Source organism: Balaenoptera borealis, assembly GCF_965194805.1.
Source record: "Balaenoptera borealis genome assembly, chromosome: 1".
NCBI lineage: Eukaryota > Metazoa > Chordata > Mammalia > Artiodactyla > Balaenopteridae > Balaenoptera > Balaenoptera borealis.
The window spans coordinates 137,912,882-137,935,741 of record NC_138860.1 but is presented as its reverse complement, the minus strand read 5'-3'; the positions used below and the strand labels follow the sequence as shown (position 1 = coordinate 137,935,741).

The 22,860-nt window shown below is 34.3% G+C and overlaps 2 protein-coding genes across 7 annotated transcripts in view; both read left to right on the top strand.

Moving 5' to 3' along the window:
• The window catches only part of LEPROT (leptin receptor overlapping transcript), a 315,620-nt gene that overhangs the window by 135,935 nt on the left and 156,825 nt on the right, over positions 1-22,860 (top strand). The gene's annotated exons all lie outside the window — the stretch shown is intronic.
• Positions 1-22,860, top strand: part of LEPR (leptin receptor) — a 125,945-nt gene that overhangs the window by 79,691 nt on the left and 23,394 nt on the right. For all 6 annotated transcript variants that reach the window (XM_082356529.1, XM_082356532.1, XM_082356531.1 and 3 more), the window contains 12 exons: positions 1,439-1,583; positions 6,825-7,115; positions 7,275-7,392; positions 9,903-10,102; positions 12,292-12,440; positions 13,469-13,628; positions 13,746-13,828; positions 16,670-16,886; positions 17,707-17,889; positions 19,322-19,417; positions 20,807-20,909; positions 21,848-21,923. In XM_082356529.1, coding sequence (XP_082212655.1) covers positions 1,439-1,583; positions 6,825-7,115; positions 7,275-7,392; positions 9,903-10,102; positions 12,292-12,440; positions 13,469-13,628; positions 13,746-13,828; positions 16,670-16,886; positions 17,707-17,889; positions 19,322-19,417; positions 20,807-20,909; positions 21,848-21,923 — 1,821 coding nt within the window. The remainder of the gene's footprint in view (positions 1-1,438; positions 1,584-6,824; positions 7,116-7,274; positions 7,393-9,902; positions 10,103-12,291; positions 12,441-13,468; positions 13,629-13,745; positions 13,829-16,669; positions 16,887-17,706; positions 17,890-19,321; positions 19,418-20,806; positions 20,910-21,847; positions 21,924-22,860) is intronic.

Genomic DNA, 22,860 nt, shown 5'->3' with positions numbered 1-22,860 from the left:
CTCTCTCTTCTTCTCACCCTCCCTCTCCCTCTCCTCCCTCTCCCTCTCATTAACACCACACACACACCCCACACACACACCCCCCCCACACACACGCACAACTAATGGCTACAAGAAGTCCAGATACAGAATTATTGAATTCATAATTATAATATTTTCACCTAAAGACCTTCTCTGGTTTCTGATTTTACACGTCATCCTTATTTTTTCTTATTGCTGAATGTATTTGTTTACATGCAGTACAAACATGTGTAGTGTGTCAAATCCTTTTTTCATTCTTTCAGTAAGTATTGAGCGCCTTCTAGGTGCCGAGAACTCAGGATCCATTGTGTAGTAGAACAGGACGAGGGGAGCTTGGGAATGCTAGTGGGAGAGGGTGGGTTGAAATATTAAATGGAGGTAGGGGAAGCTCTCCTTGAGAAGGTGATATTTGAGCAGGGATTTGAAGGAAGTGGTGATGTAGATATCTGGGAGAATTGGAGTCTAAATAGGGAAAATAGCAATTCAGAGGCCCTAAGCTGGATGAGAAGCTGGAGGCCAGGGTGGTGAGTGAGGGCAATAGTATTAGTGGATCATCAAAGAGGGGGAGGGGAGGAGGAGGTCATAAAGAGCCTTGTGGGCCATGCAAAGACTTTGGCACTTTAATTTGTGAAACTAATTGTTATCTAATTTAGAGGTAAAAACCTGTCTTTTTAGATCTGGGCTAAGTTTTTAAGGCTTTATATTCATAAAGAACAGAATGGGAATCCGGTGTCATGTATGGAAAAAGCAGTTGAGGCTTCTCTGGGCTTTAGCTTTCTCATCTGTAAAATGGAGATAATAGGATTTGAACTACAGGTGATCTGAAATTGTTTAATGCATTTCTGATGCTTTTCACCATTTTTAGTCTGTGGTGCCCCACAGTCTAATGAGCCAGGGAGTTCAATATCTTTGGAGTACATCATTGGTTGTTTCATGCAGTTAGGTCTCTTAGATATTTTGATTCACTATAGCTGATCATCAGCCTTGGGTCCTTAAAATTATTCATGCCCTCCTTCTGTGACACTTTGCTCTAGGAATGTTTATAGTTCTCTGTCCACCCCTGTGCATCATCTTCTACCGTGTGTGTTACAGTTGTCAGCAGAGGCTTAAAGCTTCCCACTGACTTTAGCTGTATCTCTCAAATTTTGAAAGGTCAATATTCATTATCATTCAGTTAAATGCTGATTATCATTATGATTTTTTTCCTTGGACTTACAGGCTATTTAAAATTTTATTGACTATTGTCAGTCAAACATTTGTTTTTGGGTTATTGATCTCTTTTAAATTCCACTGTGGCCAGCTAACTACTCTGTAAGATTTTAATTCTTTGAGATTAGTTGAGACCTGCTTGTGATCAGTTTTGGTAAAGGTTTCACACCGACCTGATGCTCTGATGTTTTCAAATAATATTTAACAGGCGGATGAGATTGTCTCAGCTACATCTCTGCTAGTAGACAGTGTGCTTCCTGGGTCTTCATATGAGTTTCAGGTGAGGAGCAAGAGACTGGATGGCCCAGGAATCTGGAGTGACTGGAGCACCCCCCTTACCTTTACCATACAAGGTAGGTTTTATAAGAGTCACTTCTACTGACGGGGGAATATGGTTCCTGAATTTGCCTTTGGCATATTATAATGCATCTTAAATTTTGTGGCAGTAAACCTAAAGGAGGAACACCATATTAACTGTGAATTTAAATTTTGAACAATTTAAATTTTTAACCTGTTAATGAAAACTTGTGTGAGAGCTCCCACATTTATGTGCATCCGTAGCAGTATCTTGCTGAATTACTCTTTCTGACCCAAAAGAGAGAGTTAATATAATAGTTCCAAATTTACAAATTCAGAACACTACTTGTATTGACAGCTCCTGAATTTACACTTGAAAATCAGATATATTTATTTGGTATAGTTTTTTAAGTATTAAAATTTTATTTGAGTATTACATATTATATAATTAAGCAATTCTTTTCACTCCAGATGCTTGCTTTTCAGAGTTTTTACTTTCAATTTTCATATTTTTAAAGGTATCTTTAACATCAGAAAAACTGCAATTTATTCACAGCTTCCTCGTGGAGTTGAGGTGCAATATTTTACATAGAGGTCCAGGAGTCTAATGGTGCTAGCCCTGGCACAAACCAGGGTGTGACTATAGGAAGACAGTTCATGGTCCTTTGACTAGTTGTCTGATCTGTCAAATGTGCAAAAATTATTCCTACTCAAACTCATTCAGGTTGATTATGGATATGTGGAGATAGCAAGGACCATGTAAAACACTCAGCAGATATTCAACACATTTAACTAAATAGGTTTATTTATTGATTACTTACTATTTAAAAAGCACTGATTGTTAAAAAGTAAGTAGCAGTAGTGGTTTAGGAGCCCTGACTTCGGAGTCTGACTGAAGTTTATTACCACTTATTTGGAAAGTTTCTTAACCTCTCTATACCTCAATTTCCTCATCTGTAAAATAAGGACTTTTCATGTGGATAGTTCATAATGCACATAAAGTGCTTACTGCAGTGCTGACCCTTAGTAAGCACTCATGAAATAGTAGATCTTAGCTTGTAAGCTGACAAGCTCAATATTCAAAATCTCAAAGTCTAATGAAGGTGAGAGATTGACATGATATGTAACTAATTGCTTAGCACAAGTAAGATTGTGAGAAGAGCTAAAATAAGTGCTAAGCGCCAGGAGGAATTAATTCTCATTGGAAAAGTCAGGAACCTTGAGTGAACAGACTTAGAAGACAGGAATTTCTCATCTCTCTTCCTCAAATAATAATTATGGAGTATCACGATGTGAGTAATATGAAGCTGAAAATTCAACTTTTGTTCTATGTTCAGTTATGTATCATTGATTAATAGGTCTTAATGACCAGCTGTGAAATACGTAGAGAGGAATGAATTAACAACATCAAATTTCAGTGAATGGCCCATGGAGGTTTTTATACAGTGGGATGGGGTGAATGGGTGGTAGGAGAGGGTAGTTTGACAAAGGAAATAGAGGCAACAGCCCCTGCTCCACTCTGAGTGGCTTGTGGCTTGTACTTTATTTAACTGTCTGGTGAAATGTTTCTCTTCCACAAGAAATGGCTTCATTCTTTGCTGTTTTACTTCTTATTAGATCTGAGAACCTAGCCTCTCTGAAGAAAAGGGAAATTCTAAAAGAATCATCATTGTTTTTAAAGTTTGCTGATATTCAAGTTATACATTTATACCTTCCTAGAATAATGATTCTTAGCAATATTATGTATTCAGTTGGATGAATATGAAAATTTGATCCAGAATAATATAATAGCTACTTGTGCTACACTTATATGAGATTTTGTTTTGGATTGTTCAACTTAGGTTTTTAGACCTTTGTATGGACATATTTTTAGTTCTGTTTTGCTTTATGCAAAGCCCTTTTGTACTTCTATTACTTTCCTAGTTCATGTCAATATCTGTAGGATTAAATTTGCTTGGTTTCTTAATATTTTGTATCATATTTTTATGCTTTCATATATAATATAATCAGATTTATTAATATATTATAAAGCACATACATACACATGTATATGCCCTTCCATAGGCAAATATTTAGTGTTTTGAGTACACGAAGGTAATAAAGGTATGTTTTGTTGAAAAGAAGCTTTGCCAATTTATTTGCTTGTGCAATATCCAACAATATTACCATTAACCGCTAGCCTTTTACTTATTCAACACAGGTGTGTCCCTCTAGTGACTGTAGACATCCCAAACAGAAAAACCTGAAAATAAGTGAGAAATAAATCCAGACAGTGAGCAAACGGCTGCCCCAAAGGGCAGAATTTGTTGATTTAGCAATGAGTGTAAAGTTAAGCTTACTAATTTAACAAACTTGGTTAGCTCCTATGTCACTAAGTGGTACCATGCGATTATTAAGGGAAAGACAGAAACTTGCCAAATAGAAAGTAGACTAGGACACCAAGAGTGGGGAGAAAAGCTTATACACTTTAGTATCTCCCAAGCACATTTCTCTGTCACAGTATTGTCTACTGTAATGATATAATGCGTATTGAATCACAAATAAAAGGTAGAAGTAGATTGATAATTCCTTACTGAATAATAATATTGACAATTATAGGGTGCCTCCTGTGTCTAGGCACTGTTCTAAGTGCTTTGCACATACTATCATTTTATCCTTTCAACAACCCTGTGAGATAGGTACTGTTATTCCTGTTTCATAGACAAAGAAATTGAGAGTTAGATAGGGTTAAATAATTTGTAAAAGTTAATGCAGTTAGAAAGTAGCCTAATTCCAAAGTTCATGTTTGTAACCACTAGTAAAACAATTAAGTGCATAAATGTATAATTGTGCAAGATTTCTGGTGGCACTAAAAATTGATTCTCAAAGCTAGTAAGCAGTAAGCCTAATTACATAGAGCATTTTAGTGGAACACCTCGTTTCCTTCATGATTCTTGGTAAATGAGGTTTTAGTGCTGCTTAGGTTTTTTAGGTTTAGGTTTGCTGAGTTACGTTGGCTGCAATGTCTGCCCTTCACAGTGCTGACCACACTTGAGGTTTATTCCCTGAAAGGTGTGCAACAGCAAAGTCCCCAAACTTGGGGACTTCCTGTTCTTGTGTAAAGGGATTTGAATCCTTCTCCCTTAAGTCTAGTTACCTAATATTATTAGATTCACCTCCATTGTTCATTTATAGGTGCTGTAACGGCATCCACCAAACAGAAACGTTCTGTGAGATTGAGGTGTTAATTTGTTTAGAATGAATTAGCACACCCACCTTTTCATTTCCAAACACTTTGGGTTTGTTTTTTTTTAAAAAAAACAGAGGTTACTTGATGTATTACTGCAGACAGAATGCTAATTCTCAGTACCTTTGTAACTACTACTTTTTATTCATTAATATATTAAAGGTGAACCTACCAAGTGCACAGTTAATGGAGCATTGACTATTCCTAGTCAAGGAATTCTTATGGATTCTTTTATTTATTTTTAAATGGGGTATGAATCCCTTTATTTTCTAATTCTGTAGGTCTTATCTCTCTTTTTAAAAAAATTTGTTTTTTTGGCCATCCGCCATGTGGGACCTTAGTTCCCCAACCAGGGATGGAACCCGCGCCCCCTGCTTTGGCAGCGTGGAGTCTTAACCACTGGACCGCCAGGGAAGTCGCATCTTATGGATTCTTTTAAAATGAATTGGATAGGTTCTTTCTCTGTAGCTGTTGGGAGATCTTGGGCTTTTAGAGGAAAACTCACGACCTTCCCAGAACTTATAAAGTACAAGAATATTGCAATTTACATACTAAAAACAACTTTAGAATTGCTGAATTCTTGTAGTACCTTTATTAACTGCATTCTTGTTGCTGTGAAAGAAGAGGAGAAACAGATATTAGATAATTTCTACACTTCCTGTGCAGCTCTTATACCAGATTAAAGAAAATATTTTTTCCTTAAAGAAAGATAGGTAATCTGCTTCAAGAATTTTTAAAAAAAGCTATTTTCTGGAGCTATGATAACACATTTTAAAATAACTTATCTAAAATGTTTTGATCCATGATTTATGTTCTTTTGAGTAATTCACTAATATTTATCAATAGAATTTCCTTTTTAAATAAAATTTATTAATGTAGATTCTGTAAAGGTATTGATACTTGGTCATGAGAAGAAAATCATTGTTTCCTTATTTTACAATAAATAAATAAATTTTTTCCTGTTTATTCTTGACTGTAGACATACAAGATATCTTATCTGGATTATATAATAATATATAATATATTATATAATAATATATAAGATATGCAAATTTGCATATATAAGATATGCAAATATCTTATATGGATTATAAAAAGGCATTGGAGTTTAGCATGCTATTACTGAAAAGAGAAAAATAATAAAAACTAATCAAGGTTTTTTTGGACTTGTTTTGAGGGTAGTCCAAATATGTATGAACACAGATATTCATATTCTATCAGCAGAAAATAACTTACCTTAAATTGTACAACTGAAATACCCTGTTTTTGTAATACACTATGGCAGAAATAATTTCATCCTATGTAAACATTCATTTATTTTTATTGTTTCTAATAAAACATAGAGACAAACTATGTTTCCAACAATAGGAGACTGAAAGAGTAGTATGGAATAGTGTATAGGCATTAAAAATAATATTTTAGAAAAATACTGATTCCCCTTGTCCTCAACCACAGGGTACTGGCACTAAATAACTTCAAATGATACTACAGAAGAGTATTCACAGTTCTGCCTGCTTTGTTTACTGATGCATCATTGATTTTACATTTCCTAACAAGTTTTCTTATTTAAAGCTTATTTCTCTACCTGCTTACTTGAAATTTTCATGTATCCAAACGAGACAGTGGCTATCACCATTTATTCTTCAGGATTTTGTTTTGTAGGGATTTGACTTAAGAAGTTGCACTAAGGTTCACTGATTCTGAAAGCAGAGTCTGATGGAAGACATACCATTGTGGAATTAGACTACATTTCATTTTCATTAATTTTCTGCCTATCAGTTAGCAAGTGACAATTACTCTCTAAAACATATTTTATAATGCATAAGTCTCTGTGTTTAGAAAATACTGAGGACATTTTTGGAGGCTCAAGCCACTTGGGAATGGGAATGCTTGGGGCTCTTACTAACTGTACACGAACAGGCAGCTATAGTTCTGCAGTCTCTCAGCACACTCATTTTATTTTGGGCGGTATAATCCTGAATGCCTTGTGAATCTTTTTTACATGGTATCAATTGCTTACGTGATGTTTTCTGTCTTCATCTAACATCCTACCTTTTTTTCCCCATTACAGATGTCATATACTTTCCACCTAAAATTCTGACAACTGTTGGGTCTAACGTTTCTTTTCACTGCATCTATAAAAATGAAAACAAGATAGTTTCCTCAAAAAAGATTGTTTGGTGGATGAATTTAGCTGAGAAAATTCCCCAAAGCCAGTATGATGTTGTGGGTGACCATGTTAGCAAAGTTACTTTTCCTAATTTGAATGCAACCAAACCCCGAGGAAAGTTCACCTATGACGCAGTGTACTGCTGCAATGAGCATGAGTGCCACCATCGCTATGCTGAGTTATATGTGATTGGTAAGAATCCCGGGATTTTCTTCATTTTATTCCATGAGATACATTCTTATTATGGACTCTATCTTAGAGTCCCATTAAAGATATTAAGGAAATTTTATTTTCATTAAAAATGTTTTGGTGTTTTTGCTTTATAGTAATATTTTAATGTGTTTTAAATAGATGTCAATATCAATATATCATGTGAAACTGATGGGTACTTAACTAAAATGACTTGCAGATGGTCACCCAGTGCAATCCAATCACTTGTGGGAAGCACTTTGCAGTTGAGGTATCATAGGTATGTATATTTTTGCTGTTTTATTTTTCTGTGGATATGGTGAGATAAACATCTCCTGTAAAATATCACCATAGCAGTAGTCTTGTAGATTTATTCCCGAAAGAGGAAGGTAGAATATTCTTAATTAGGAAATTTTTAGAGGGTTAAATAAATTGGTGATTCTTGAAAAAATTCACACACAAAAAGATTGTAATTTGTTTTTGCTTCAGATTATTTTTTTCTGATGATCAGTTAATTCTCCACAGTTGCATTTTAGTTAATAAATGAAATACAAAAAATTAATGTCTATACATTTTAATTTGACTTGGAGAATTGGCTAGAGGAGAATATCAAGGATTATAGAAGCCTCGTATCATTTGCTGAAGATTAATGTTTTAGAAAAAAGTTGGAGGTAGTGTTACAGATATTGTAAGAGATAATATGAATGGTCTTTAGAAATAGGTAAGTTTATTATTATTTTTTAATTGAAGTATAGTTGATTTACAATGTTGTGTTAGTTTCAGGTGTACAGCAAAGTGATTCAGTTTTATATATATATATGTATCTATTCTTTTTCAGATTCTTTTCATTATTGGTTATTATAAGATACTGAATATAATTCTCTGTGCTATATAGTAAATCCTTGTTGTTTATCTATTTTATATATAATACTGTGTATCTGTTAATCCCAAACTCCTAAATTATCCCTCCCTCCCTGCCGTTTCCCCTTTGGTAACCATAACTTTGTTTACTTAATAAGGATTAAACAATTCTAGTAAAGAGTAATTTGCATGGCTTTTTTTTTTTTACCGTTCTCTGATTTGAAAAGAATTCAAATCATCGTCTTCCTATAGTATTCTTCTCTCTACAAAGACCTTTATCTAAAATAATAACACTCTTGATTAGGACAATTTTTATAACATTCTTTAGTAGTTTTCAAGTGTGTGTACTACTCTTAAACACCCTGTCTCAGTTTGTACTGGGACTTTCAATTTGTATAGCTTGTGCTCATTTATTCTTAAAATCTAAAATTTCTGCTTGAAAAACAAATCCATTTCCTCAAATACTGTGTTCTGATTCCTATTCCTAATGCTACCAGTCTATTCTTAAGTAATATTAGAAAAAAGTGGGGCAATTTCTTTGTTTCTCACGTGGGAATAATAGCTGTCTTCATCTTACCTGATATGAGAACTTTAAAATCAATAGAATATTCATGGCATACCATTTTACTTTTGTAATCTGTCTTTACTTTCTTTCCATGGCATTTTCACATTAAAAATGGTGTTTGTGGACAACTATTCCATAAGCACTTGGACTCATTTATCTTCCTAATATTTATAGAAGAACCATGAAACTAGCTGAATATACGTGTTCAAGTTTTTTTAACCTCTCTGAGGCCTCAATTTCCTTGCCTGTAAAATGGAATGAATAATAGGACTTGCAGGGTTTCTGTGAGAATTAATGACATTTTATTTAATTATAATTAAGTGATATGATTTCTGCTGGTAAATATTCAATAAATGGTTATATCTGTCGTGATGATAATGATGCTAACCTTTGGATTCCAAGTGGACTATTACTGTGCTTCTGTACAAGGTCATGGTTCTTATTTTTTATGCACAGATGACTCTTCATCCCTCTTTCTCATTTAACCACCCCCCCACCACACTGATTCACACACACACACACACACACACACAAACAGTTGTAATTTTGAGGAAATAGGAAGAAAAAGGTGTCACCAAAAATGGAAAATGAGAGACAGGAAAATATAGATTTTTCATTTTCTTGTAACCTCCTTACTCCCATTCTTATGGAAACAGTAACTGCTACTTTAGCCACTTAAATACCATATTTAAAGCAAATAATGGCAGAAGGGCTATTGCAAAGAAGAGGAGAAATGCTTTGTATTCTCTGAGGTGGAGTGTTGATTGGGATGTAGTGATAAAAAAATATTTTCTTAATTTTCTTCTCTGAGAAAATAAGTGATATACCTGACTGCATGATCCATATAGAAGTCAAAAATTGATATTATTTTAATTATATTGCTTTGAACTAGAAAAGATTAGGACAATGTCAGTTAAGCTACAATTTACTATCATTATGTTTTCAATTTGTTTTGTGGAATTTAAAGTGCAAGGAATTTATCTTCCTTTCCATCTCAGAAATTCCCCATTACCACTTGTGATCTTTATTTTAAAAATTCAATCACTTCAGTATAATATTAGCGTAGCTTCCAAAGTGTTGTAAGTTCTATCTCCAATTGGATCCTTACCTCCTTGTTAGAACATTGTCACTTATTTCATTTGCATACCCACTTACTGTCTAGTGAAATATTTAAGAAGGGTTATTTTCTATTTTTATGGAAAGATCGTGATATAGCTGAGAATTCAAAAATGCCTTTCTAATAAGAACAACTACTTTTAGATGGAGCAAAAACTGTCTATTTTAAACAACAAAGCAGAATTCTCAAATATCTTATTGCTTTCATCAATGTTGTATATTTATTGATTGTTTTTGTATCTTTTAAGGAGCAGCCTTTACTGTTCTGATGTTCCATCTATACATCCCATATCTGAACCCAAAGATTGCCACTTGCAGAGAGATGGTTTTTATGAATGCCTATTTCAGCCTATCTTCCTATTATCTGGCTATACAATGTGGATTAGAATTAATCACTCCTTGGGTTCACTGGACTCTCCACCAACATGTGTCATTCCTGATTCCGTGGGTATGTCAAAAACTATGTGTATGTCTTCATTTTTATTAGCATATTTGGACTCAGGTTGATTCAGGGTAACTGTTGAATTTTCTGATCACACTAGATTAAAAAAATTTTTTTTCCTACTTACAGTGGAATTGAAAAGACAATTAGCCTTAGAAAGTTTTACACTTTTGGCTTTATTTTAAATCAATAATAGGAAGATTTTCAGCATATAATTTGATGAATTATATTGATCACTGGGTATAAATTTAGTAGTAATATTATTCTAAATAATGCACTATTTTTTGTTTTTTTCCCAATGTACTTATGAAAACATTTGATGCTTTTAATCTAAAAGTTTAATTTGGATATTCTGATGGTTTTTGTAATCTGAGTAGCCATAGCTCAAGGCTTTAATTTGTAAGGCTGGGTAGGAAGGGATTCAAAATAACTCAAATGAAATAAAGAGAAAATAGACAAGGATGATGACATCCATTATAACATTTTAAACATTCTTTTAAAAGGATACTTTGATTTCAAAGGATTAAGAGACACCTTGGAGATATTGATATATTACTCTAAGCGTCACTGTGAAATCTTTGGGAAATAATCCATTTATGATTTTGCAGCAAATGTAGAAGAGTATCTTTTGATGCTATATAATATTTTGTTGGGGAATTGTACCAAAAATTAATATTTGATCCATTGTATTTTCAAATAATTAGTACACATCTGAATTCAAACCTATATTTTGTTAAATATAGCATAAAGTTGTCATAATTAAAAAATTTGTTTCAGTATGAAGTCCCAGTTAATTGATCTGCCCTCTCACTGCCCCTTCCTGTTTAGTTTGGTTCCATTTTAAGTGAGTTTACTGTAAGCAATACTTCTCTGGTACTAAATATCCTAAGATGGCAAGGAACTGTCCTACCTCCCTACCCTACAGACATGCACAGATATACCCTCACGTGTATTATATGACAACTGCAACATGGGTTCAGTTCGATATCTGAACAATTTTTGATGTTATTCTTTTCAGTACTAACATAAGGCATTTAAATTGTGCTTATATTGCCTATTGAGTACTAGAAAACAATGTGAAAATTCAACTTTGGAATCCAAATGCCAGCTCCACTTATTACTAGCTTTGTAAACTTGGGCTAGTCACTTAAGTGCTCCGTGACTATTTTATCACCTATAGAATGTGGAAAGCTCCTTATACCTCCCTAGTGTGGGTATTGTGGGGATCACATAAACCATTGTACTTCAAAGCATTCTTTCTATAAACTAGATATTCATAGAATATATACATGTGATAGCCATATGATTCCGTCAAGGGCAATCACAGCTTTAATGTGTTAGGGTCTCTTGAACGCTCATACTTCCTTTCCTGAAGAGGAATTATCTTTTCAAGGATGAAATATATGTCATCTTACTGGTTGGTGAAGAACGTCTTCTTGGCATATGAGGAATTGAATAAGCATGAGATACTGTATAGTAATTAAAAAGTTTAGGTGTTTTGGTCATCAACAGTCTAAAGAAGTATTGTTGATAAAGTCTGTAGGTTCAGAGGTTCACACTGTTGTGCTTGAGCTGTGAGATGTTAGTTCCCAAATACGTTGAGTTTGCATGTTGCCTTTTATTATTTTTTAAAGCCCTTGCTATTCTGTTCATCTTTGCCTCTATTTCTACCCTTTAAAAAGCTTATTTTCCTCAGATTGTAGAGAACCAAGGCTTTACTCTGCAAGACTTCCTCTGACCTTGACCTAGAAATACCTAACAACAGACAGTAGAAGATTTTGAAACTCACACGTGTGGAAATGAATGCGGTGTATAGTTTCTTGCTTTTAATTAAAGCTCTATGTAGAACAGAGTTTGCTATTGATATTCCTCATGTGATCAGTATGGTATCTTTTGCACGCAGAGCCAATGGTTCCATTTCTAATCGGGTCTTACAATTAATGTGCAGAGTGACATGGACGATGCATTGATCTTTTTTCAATCAACCTCTCTATTTTCAAAATAGAGATAATCCCTTTCTTATGTATTGCATAAAGTTGTAGGGGATCAAATGAGATAATGAAGGAGAAGGTTTTGAGAAAGAGATGTGACTTTATAAATAGAAGATATGGAAGATTATAACATCATAATAACATTTTAATAATATTGTTACTGTTTAAATTACTGTTATATAATACTTTAAAAAAATTTTCTAGTGAAACCACTGCCTCCATCTAGTGTGAAAGCAGAAATTACTGTAAAAATTGGATTATTGAAAATATCTTGGGAGAAGCCAGTCTTTCCAGAGAATAATCTTCAGTTCCAGATTCGCTATGGTTTAAGTGGAAAAGAAGTACAATGGAAGGTACCTTTTACCTGGAAATTTCTTCAGCTTGCCTCACTAAATATTATTTCTTATAACTGTTTAAGAATTTTATTGCATAAGGTTTATTTTATTGGCATAAAAGTACATCCTCCTGTATTCCATAGCTCTTTTTATTAAATAGATTGATCTAATTCTAACCCTTTTAAGAAATGAACTTTCCTGCTATTTATCATTTCCCAAAATGTGTTTTATAGTACATTGATCCCATACAATGTTTCTTGAAGAAAGATCACATGGCTTCATAAAGTTTAAGAAACTCTGAATAACCATATGTCCCTAGTGTAGAATCATGGTATATTACATATGAAAGGTTTGGAGAAGTCCTGAATTTAATAAACATTTGTGACTTTATTTCATCTTATGTTTCTCAAACTCATTTTACCAAGGAATCTTTTTCCCTTTAACAATGTTCTTTAGTACACACATGTTCAATGGGACACATTTTGGAAGAAACTGCTTTTATCAAACAACCAGAATCACACCCATAGTGACAAGTGTGCATATGATGCCTTCCTGTGTCAGTTTTCTGATGGCAGCCTGCAAAGACCTAGAAATAGCAGGAACCCTAGAATAGAATTAGATCACAATGAGTTCAGCTGTAATAAATGTGACAGTTTACTTGCTTATTGAGGAGACTGAATATCAGAGATTCTCTACAGCAGGCCCTATCTAACCACTAGGTTAAAATTCTTAAAAGTCTTTGTGTATAGAGGATTAGTGGACAGAGGTTAGTAATAGGGTAAAAGAGTGATTGGGAAGTGAGGTTGCAAGTGGGCCAGTCCAAATCTTGTCACGAGATGGAAATAACAAGATGACCAAGGCAATCCTTAACTTGAAGGAGCTCATGATTCAAGCCTAATAAGAGTATTTATAAAGCCAGAAAACACAAAGTCAGTTCTCTCTTAATTTTGGAATAGTGTTAGGGTTTAAAATAAAATGCACTTCAGGGCCCTTTAGCTACATATGTGTTAGTAGTGATCAATCTAATAGTTTGACTTATTTTACAGGTATTTGAAGTGTATGATGCAAAATTAAAATCTGCCAGTTTCCCGGTGCCAGACCTGTGTGCCGTCTATGCTGTCCAGGTGCGCTGTAAGAGGCTAGATGGACTGGGATATTGGAGTAATTGGAGTACTCCAGCCTACACAATTGTCACGGATATAAAAGGTTTGCAAAGATTTTGTGAACATGTCTTAAAAATGCATAAGTATGTGCTTCCAATGTAACTGAAAAGTAATCCTTCCAAGAACATATGTATAACTTGGGCTCCTTGTTATTTTGCAGTTCCTATCAGAGGACCTGAATTTTGGAGAATAATTAATGAAGACAACACTAAAAAAGAGAGAAATGTCACTTTGCTTTGGAAGGTATTCCTGATTTTTATGTTATTCTTAAATTTTACTTCTATACTCTTGAAAGATTTGCTTCATTGTAAAAAAGACTTCATTGTAAAAAGACTTACTTAATAATTCTATCATTTTTAGTCTCTGCAATCCCAAGTTTATTTCAATTTGGAGAAGTGATTACAGAGAGCCAAGATGTAGAATAGAGGGAGCACTGGCCTGGAGTTTGGAGACTTTAATTCTATTCTTGGTTTAACATAGTATAGTTAATCAGTGCTATTTTGACAAAGTCACTTAGACCCTTCAGCCTCAGTTTCCTCATCTGTGTCAACATAAGATTGGACTAGATGATATCTAGTGTTCCTTCAAGTCCAAAAATTCCATTTGTATTTAATTCTAAACAGAGTAAACGTGGCCTTCCCTACATATCTCAAGGGCATTTAGATTATTCTTTTTGTATGATGGCAAGTACACAACGGATATTTCCAAAAACAATGAGTGTACAGCTTAGAAATTTTCAAAGCGTTCTCTCCCCCAAATGAATTGATTTCTATCCCAAGTGAATGTATTTTTCTTGGTCCGAATTTTAGGGAGACACAAACATTCAGTCCATAGCAAACGTCATTTGTCATTAGGGAAATACATATTAGAACAACAATGAGATACCACTACACACTTATTAGAATGGTTAAAATCCAAAAAAACTGACAATAAATTGCTGGCTAGCATGGAAAGCAACAGGAACTTTTATTCTTTGCTGGTGGGAATGTAAAATGGTACAGCCACTTTGGAATATAGTTCGGTACCTGCTTACAAAAAACTTTGGTACTTTCATACAATGGAATATGATTCAGCGATAAAAAGAAACTGCTATAAAGCCACAAAAAGATATGGATGACTCTTAAATGAATGTTGTTAAGTGCTAGAAGGCTGCCTAAAGGGCTACATTATGATTCCATTTATAGGACGTTCAAGAAAAGGCATAACTATAGAGATGGCAAAAAGATCAATGGTTTCCAGGGGTTTGGTTGATGGGGAGAGGTTTGAATGGGTGAAGAACAGGGGATTTTTTATGATGGTGAAACTATTCTGTATAATATTGTCCTGGTGAGGACGTAGCATTATGCATTTGCCGAAACTCATAAAACCTTATACCACAAAGAAAAAACCTTAGTGTATACAAATTAAAGATAAATCGTTAGGAGGTTGGAGAATCCCAGGATGGAATCCAGACTGCAATAAGAGAAACTAACTGTATTACAAGTGTATGGAACAGTCTTACTGAAGGAGTTGGGAGAAAAAGGTTCAGGCCTAGGTAACCTTGTTAATGACTAGATTCTTAAGACTAAAGGCAAAAGAAACTGTACATAACCACTGTGTTCTAGTTGATAAAGTCATTTCTCTCACAAGGTATGGGTTAACAATTCTTGTATCATTAGATATACAAACTGGAATTGAACAATTAAGCATTGGATGATGGATGGTAGGAAGGACACAGATTTCTCACTGTTGAATTGGTTACAGACAAGCAAGGAGAAGATCGGAATGATCCATGTGGTAATGGATTAGGGTTGGAGACATCAGTATGAACTCATATTTAGCTTAATATGGATACAGATGGATTCATTTAGAAATTTTCATAGATATGTGTGTATACAGATGTAGTATACACAGATGTATTTCCTTGATCTGTAAGCTGAGAAATCCATATTCTGGTAGTAAGGAGCATTCCCAGATTTGTTTCTAATACTATTCTCCAATAAAAGGAACTAGGGCTCTGTGAAAAAATGCTTGGTTATAGGGCTGGGGCAGGAAATAACACAAGATGAGCCTAGAGCAGCTTGTAGGACTAGAAAGTAAGGACTTTATCATCAATTTTACTTGATGGTTATGAAAGTAAATATTTGTATATGAAAACTGACATAGATTTTTTTAAAAAACAAAATGCAAAATTTGCATGATTTTTCAGACATTTATTTCTTGCAGTGGCTGCTAAAATCTTACTCACCACCTACCCAGGTTCTTCCACGCCCTGCAGGGACATATTTATGTTTGTTTGTATTTATGTTTCTCAATTTCTGACTTAGAAGAATCTCAATGACAAAAATTGAGAAGCACTGTTCTAGTCTATTGTATAGGGTTAAGCTTTCTAAGGGTTTACAAGGGATTGGTAGCACTTAAATCTTACCTGAAACAGGTGAAGGTGATGGGGGAAGTGGGACATGTTATATTCTGTAGAATGGATGAATACAATTGGACTAATTATATAGTTTACACTGAATCATCAGTGACCTGGTATGATTTTTTTTAACTGAAGGCACAAATTCTAGGGTTCCATGTACACTGTCCTGATAGCCTCTGTTACTGGAAGGGGCAGCATATCAAGGGAAGAAAAAAAATGAGTGACCGGTCTTACCAGGATTAATAGAAGTGATGATTAATATCTTTTCAACTCTCTCTAGTTGTTGCTTTATGAAAACAGAGGGTTATTCCTTTTTTGCTTTTTAGATGAAGAAATTCTCAACTCTCTTTCAGTCTTTCTTTTCTCTAGAATTAGAGTGAAACTTCCAGGTAGAAAAGTGTCCTATTTGTATCCATACTTCATTATCTTCAAATGATTTAGTCTTTGAGTCTTATAAAAAAAAAACAAAAAGGGGGAGATAAGTTTCCCATGCTCCATAGCCACCCAGACGGCTTCAGGGAGACTGTGGTCAGAGCCCCATACCGCAGCCTTGAATTCAGCAGTGCTTGCTCTGGCCTGACCCCTGCTTACCAATGGGAAATGTTTAATAGGAGTTCCATGAGCTCAGTCAGTATAAAAAGCACTGTAGCCCTTGAGCTAATCAATTTTTATGTTTACCGCAGCCCCTGATGAAAAATGACTCATTGTGCAGTGTGAGAAGATACGTGGTGAAACATCATACTTCCCTCAATGGAACATGGTCAGAAGATGTAGGAAATCACACTAAATTCACTTTCCTTTGGACAGAGCAAGCACACTCTGTTACCGTTCTGGCCATCAATTCAATTGGTGCTTCTTCTGCAAATTTTAATTTAACATTCTCATGGCCCATGAGCAAAGGTAAGAAAAGGTACACCTCACTTTGCATTCACAGAGTCCAATGGATGAGACAGACATTAATCAAATAATCATGCAAGTTAATGCCTATTTACAAACTGGGACGAGTGTTCCCAGGAAAGGAGTATAATTTTGTAAAAGAGAAGAAAATAGGAGCCTAACCGGGTATTGAGGGTCAGAGAAGCTTTCTTGAGGATACAGTAGAGGAATTAAACTTCCCCAGAAGGTTGGGGGAAGCGCTCCCCCGAGAGGAAAAATCTGACCAAAAGTCCTGTGGTCCAGGAGAGGATATGAAGGAAGACCAGGTTGGCGCTGGTGCAAAAAACGTCCAGAAAGGCCGACAGAGACTCTGAGGCATGGCCCTCAGGGAATTGTAGGCATGATAGGAATTTTGTTCTCACATGCGGAAGTCTGGAGGCTTTTAAGTGGGACTCTGTGGAGAAGGTGTTAAAATGATCAGATTTGTGCTTTGAAAGCACGACTCCATCAGCGGAAGAGAAGATTTGGAGGGAATTAGAATGATTAATAGGCTTGTACAGTATTACAGTAGAGAACACCTTTTGACCATATCCAAAAATCTCTTTTTTGGATTTTAGGTAGAATCTTATTTCTCCTCATAGCATATATTCCCACACCTCTCTGCTTATATGACTCTTGTGATACAAAAATAATTGCCATGTGTAAATGTCTGCTTTATTTATTTGTATAAATGTCTGCTTTCTCTTCCTTCTCCCCTTTTCAGTAGGTTATATGTTCCTAAAGGCAATTAGGAGATCTTCATTAATTTTGAATTTAAAAATAAATTTCCTTCTTTTCCGCACAGTAAATATCGTGCAGTCACTCAGTGCTTATCCTTTAAACAGCAGTTGTGTAATTCTTTCCTGGATGCTATCACCCAGTGATTACAATCTGATGTATTTTATTCTTGAGTGGAAAATCCTTCATGAAGACAATGAAATTAAATGGCTTAGAATCTCTTCCTCTGTTAAGAAGTATTATGTCCACGGTAAGCTTACTGTACTTTAATTAAGTTTCTCCTATGGATTAGTATGACGCTACAGATTATTAATTCAAATAACATAGTCAGTTAATGAAAACTTCAAAAATGTAGATGATAGATCTTGCTGCCTAAATTGTCATCCTATTACAAACATTTAATTCTATTTCATTTGATCCTTTTCCATTTAAATATTTTATGTAGTTGTAATCATATCATCTACCACTTTTCTTATGATTTGTTCCTTTGATATATCACAAGCATGTTTCTATTTTGTTCACAATCCTTATAACTATTTTTTAAATGATTGTATAGCATTTTATTCAAGAATCTACATAAACCATTTATTTATTTGAGAACATGTATGTTGCTTCCAGCTTAACCTGTTTTTAAAACCATTTTAATGGCTTTTGATATCTACTGACAAATTGTTTTCCCAAATTGTGTACCAACTTATGATGCCACTAGCAATGAGTGGGAGGGCCAGGCTGAAGGTCTGAGGATCATAAGCCAGCATAATATTCCCAAAGTAGACCAGTTACCCCACAAGGTGATTAAAATGCAAAATATTAGTGCACAATACAGAGTCTCCAAGCCTGAGTAAGGTTTAAGCAGGGAAGCTAAGGATTGCCATGTTCTTACTTACAACATCATCCCAAAGGCACATACTTCTATTTCATTGCAAAGACCCTAGAATTTAGCATCAAGGTAAATAGAAACAAATTATTGATAGAGAACTAAATCCAGTTCATTACTATACTGTTGTCTAGGTGGTTACTCTCTGTGCTTCAAAGAGATTTATCTCTTGTGGAATAATATTTTTATCTTATTAGCATTTGTAAAAATGATAGATCACTGATAGATCCATTTTGAGCTTTGCTATGAAGACAATCATCCTTCATAGATCTAGACACCTGGATATATAAGGGAATTCCTGGTCCCCACTCCCATCTTCTTTGCATGGGATTTCATGAGACTTTAGTCTCCCAGCTGCCTTGAATGGGGAGGCTAAGTAAACTAAATTCTGATGAAAAGGGAATATTGCTGGCTTTGGTCTTAGGAGGTAGAGTGTATTGTCCTGGAAAGGGAAATAAAACAACCCCTACACCCTCAACTTGAACAAACCAGCTATCACTGGAACATGCCTTTGAAAAATTGCAATCTTCTATCTTTGGGTAAGATTTTAAAACATTATTTGTGAAATTGTTGTCATTACAGTAGAATTGGTAGTGCTTAGATTGTCTTTGAAACTCCCTAATTATCAGTTTCAATCCATAGGTAACAATCATCAGTTTTTAATACATCAGTTTCAACCCATAAGTCATCAGTTTTACATCCATGGAAATATAAGAGAGAGTCACTTAACATTTTTGTAACATAGATTTCACTCATTTATATTAATTCAGTGGGAATGACTCTTTAAAATATTTTTTCTCCTCAGATCATTTTATCCCCATTGAGAAGTATCAGTTCAGTCTTTACCCAATATTTATGGAGGGAGTGGGGAAACCGAAGATAATTGATAATTTCACCCAAGGTAAAAATGTTTACTTTTAGTTTCTTTTTACGCAGATGTGTGGTTTCCTCCTTAGCTAGCAGTAATGCTGCCATCTGATTATTTTCTTTCTGATGGAATCATGGAATAGCCCAGAGTCTTATGTAGATGCCTCATGGGTGACTGCAGTAAGGTACATGGTTCCATTGTGGTGGTAAGAAGAATAATCAGGCGTGGTATTGTGTTCTTGTATTGGTAAGTAAAAATTTCAGTCTAAAAGTTGATGGAAACAAAATAAAGGGAAGTATCCAGCTATACAATAAAATACATCATCATAAAGATTAACTGGAAAAATATTAATTTTCTGTACAATTAATATAAATACACCTACCCCAAACAATATATTTTGACTCATATTTATGAGTCTTTAAATTTTAATCATCTTCTAAAGGAAATCTTTTTCTAAAAATAAAACTGTAGCAATAATTACAGAAAAAAGTTCACAGGGTGTCTTATATCTCTGATTCATCTTACTGTACTTGAAGTGGGAACATTTTGATTTTGCTGTTACTTTTCAGATTGTCTTCAAATCCAAGCAACCCAATAATGAAGTTTCAAGAGAGAAACATTTCACCTGGTTTTAGAATTAAAATAATTATAAAGCTTCATTCATGTATTGTTCAACAAATATACACTGAACACTGTTCTAAGCACTGGGGATTGAACAGTGAACATAAGTCTGTGCCCTAAATGGACCTTAAACTCCAGTACTCTAATAAGAATGACAGACAATAAACAAATCATGTATAATATAATGCCAGATAGAAATAAGTGCATGAAGCAAAATAAAAGTAAAATGAAGGGATAGAGTTAAAATGTGGTGCTTTAGTAAGGATGGCCAAAAATGGTCTTTTTCTCTGTGAAGGTGATATTTGGGTAAAGTCCTGCAAGAACAAAGGGGAAGAGCATTTCAGCAAGGGGATAGCAAGTGCAAAGGCCCTGAAGAGTGAGCATGCTTTGTGGTTCAAGAAACAGTAAGGAGGTCAATGTGTCTGGAGTGAGCAAGATAGAGGTTGGTGGGTGTTGTAGGTTGCCTTCTCTAAAAGCAGATGCTGAAACAAAGAGTCATCATAACAACTTTTATTGACACTTGGACTCATATAACCTAAAAGTGACCAGATGGAGAGAGCTGACAAATAAATACTTTTGAAAAAATGTTTTGCTAAATTATAAGAAGCATAATTCTGACCAAAATAATAATTTTATTAATGTGATCAAAGCTATACTTTTATCTTCCTCTTTCTGATTTTTATATCTTTAAAGGTCATTCAGATTTATGTTGAAATCAGAAAAAAAGTCTATTATAATTTCTGATTCAGAAAGACGTTATTTCCTCAAGCTTCAGAGTTGTGTGAATTTTTTCTTTTTCAGATGATGAAAAACACCAGCATGATGCAGGTCTATATGTAATTGTGCCAATAATTATTTCCTCTTCCATCTTATTGCTTGGAACATTGTTAATATCACACCAAAGGTATTGTACTTGGTGTTAAAATCTTGAACATATTTAAACCTTGATTTTAAATCCAAATCAGAAACACTAAAGTGTTCTAAATATTTTTATATGTATTTGATGGCAATGAGATGACATAAAAAGAAAAAGCCTGATTTCAGGAAACCACACTCCATTTTGCTAGTACACATAAACCTCAGGGAAGAAATTAGGTTTTTTTTTTTTTTTTTTACTGTATATACATTCATGAAATAACAAGCTTATAATAGGAAATCCTAGGCAGTATGTTCTTAGAGGTGAGAAGAATGGCTTTCAGAGTTGTACAATCTAGGTTGAGAACTTTTAGTGGTGAAGATTTATCTGAAGCCGTCAGTTCACTTATGGTCAGTAGGCATTCTGCTTTTTAAACGTCAGCGCTGAGTGGCTCCATTCTGTTTGGTTTGGCAAATGGCCTTGAATTTCTTGGATGATTCTTTGGGTGCCCCATTACTCTGTGCTGAGAGGTCCGGACCATTGAGGTTATTTCACACATGCCAAATCTCTACAGAAAATTTTGTCTTCTAGCAGTGAAGAGGGAAAAGTGATTTTACAATCTGAATTTACCTTTCAGTCAAGTGAGCTGATCGGGCCATATCCAGTAGAATTGTTTCTGAAACTCAATTGATGACCATATTTAATATTTAATTTTCCCTGAGAAAAACCTGTGCAAAGCATTTAGCACAGTACCTGGCAAACAGTTTTCAATAAGAGTTGGCTATGTTTATTATAGTGATCATTAACTTTGGTCTAGACAGAAAGTTGGTGGAGATCTTCATGGTAGAGCATGTGAAAGTGAATCTGATCCTACTGAGGCATAACCAGTCTGGTAGATAAATTTCTAGTTTGTACATTTATTAACTGTTCACATTTTCAATGTGAATGTTTTTCTTTACTTCTAATGCCTTGTTTATCTTTTGTAGGATGAAAAAGCTGTTTTGGGAAGATGTTCCAAACCCCAAGAATTGTTCCTGGGCACAAGGACTTAATTTTCAGAAGGTCCCTTTTTCAGTTTTTTAAACCCCAGAATATATAAGATCGCATTTTAGATGCTATATGCCTTCTAGAGCTTCAAACATTTTTAAGGTTTAAAACATTTTAAGGATAAGGTTTAAATCTTATTTTATTCAATTCATCTTAATATGAGTCTATTTAATCTGTTATTTGTTTTCAAGAATAGCAAGATGCAAGGATTTGAAACCAGGACAAAAAAAATTCAATAGGTAGTTTATCATCTGAGTTAACAAATACATATCTTTCTTCATTGTCACAGTATATAATAAAATAAATATTAGAATATTAGAGTCAAATCTGGTGGAGAACAAATATTTGTATATACTTTTTTGGTATAAATTGATTGTCCTTAGGAAAAGGCTGGAATCAATATTTTTTAACCCTTGTAATTATCTCCATAATTACTTAAATCAGTTAAAAACTATATAAATAATCCTTTCCTCAAATACTGCAATCTGAAAAGTGCAATTATCATAATAAAACTTACATTTATGAAGACAGTTCCTTTCAAGCTACTTTATGAAACAATTAGTCAACTCTAATAAAATAATTTGCACTTTATAATAGAATTTCTCAGAAAACTCTAGAGTTTAACAAATGTATCATTAATTCCCATAATTTCCCTTGAAGCAAGGTTGGTTTTCCACCCATAAAATTGGGAAAATAGAGTTCAATTTTCATGGCAAAATATCTTCATGCTGTTTTGAACAATAATCATATGGAGGTTATTATGCAGTCTCAATAATTGTGTCATCATTAGTCACTGTTACAAGTCTTCAGTGGTTTTCTTTTAGTTACAAGATCAAGTACTCAATGACTTCTCTCTACAATCTGTTATCAACCTACAGATTTCATTTTTTCTGTCCGTGGGCCTTAGTCATGCCTATACTATTCTCCTCACCTCTACAGACCCTTCCACGTC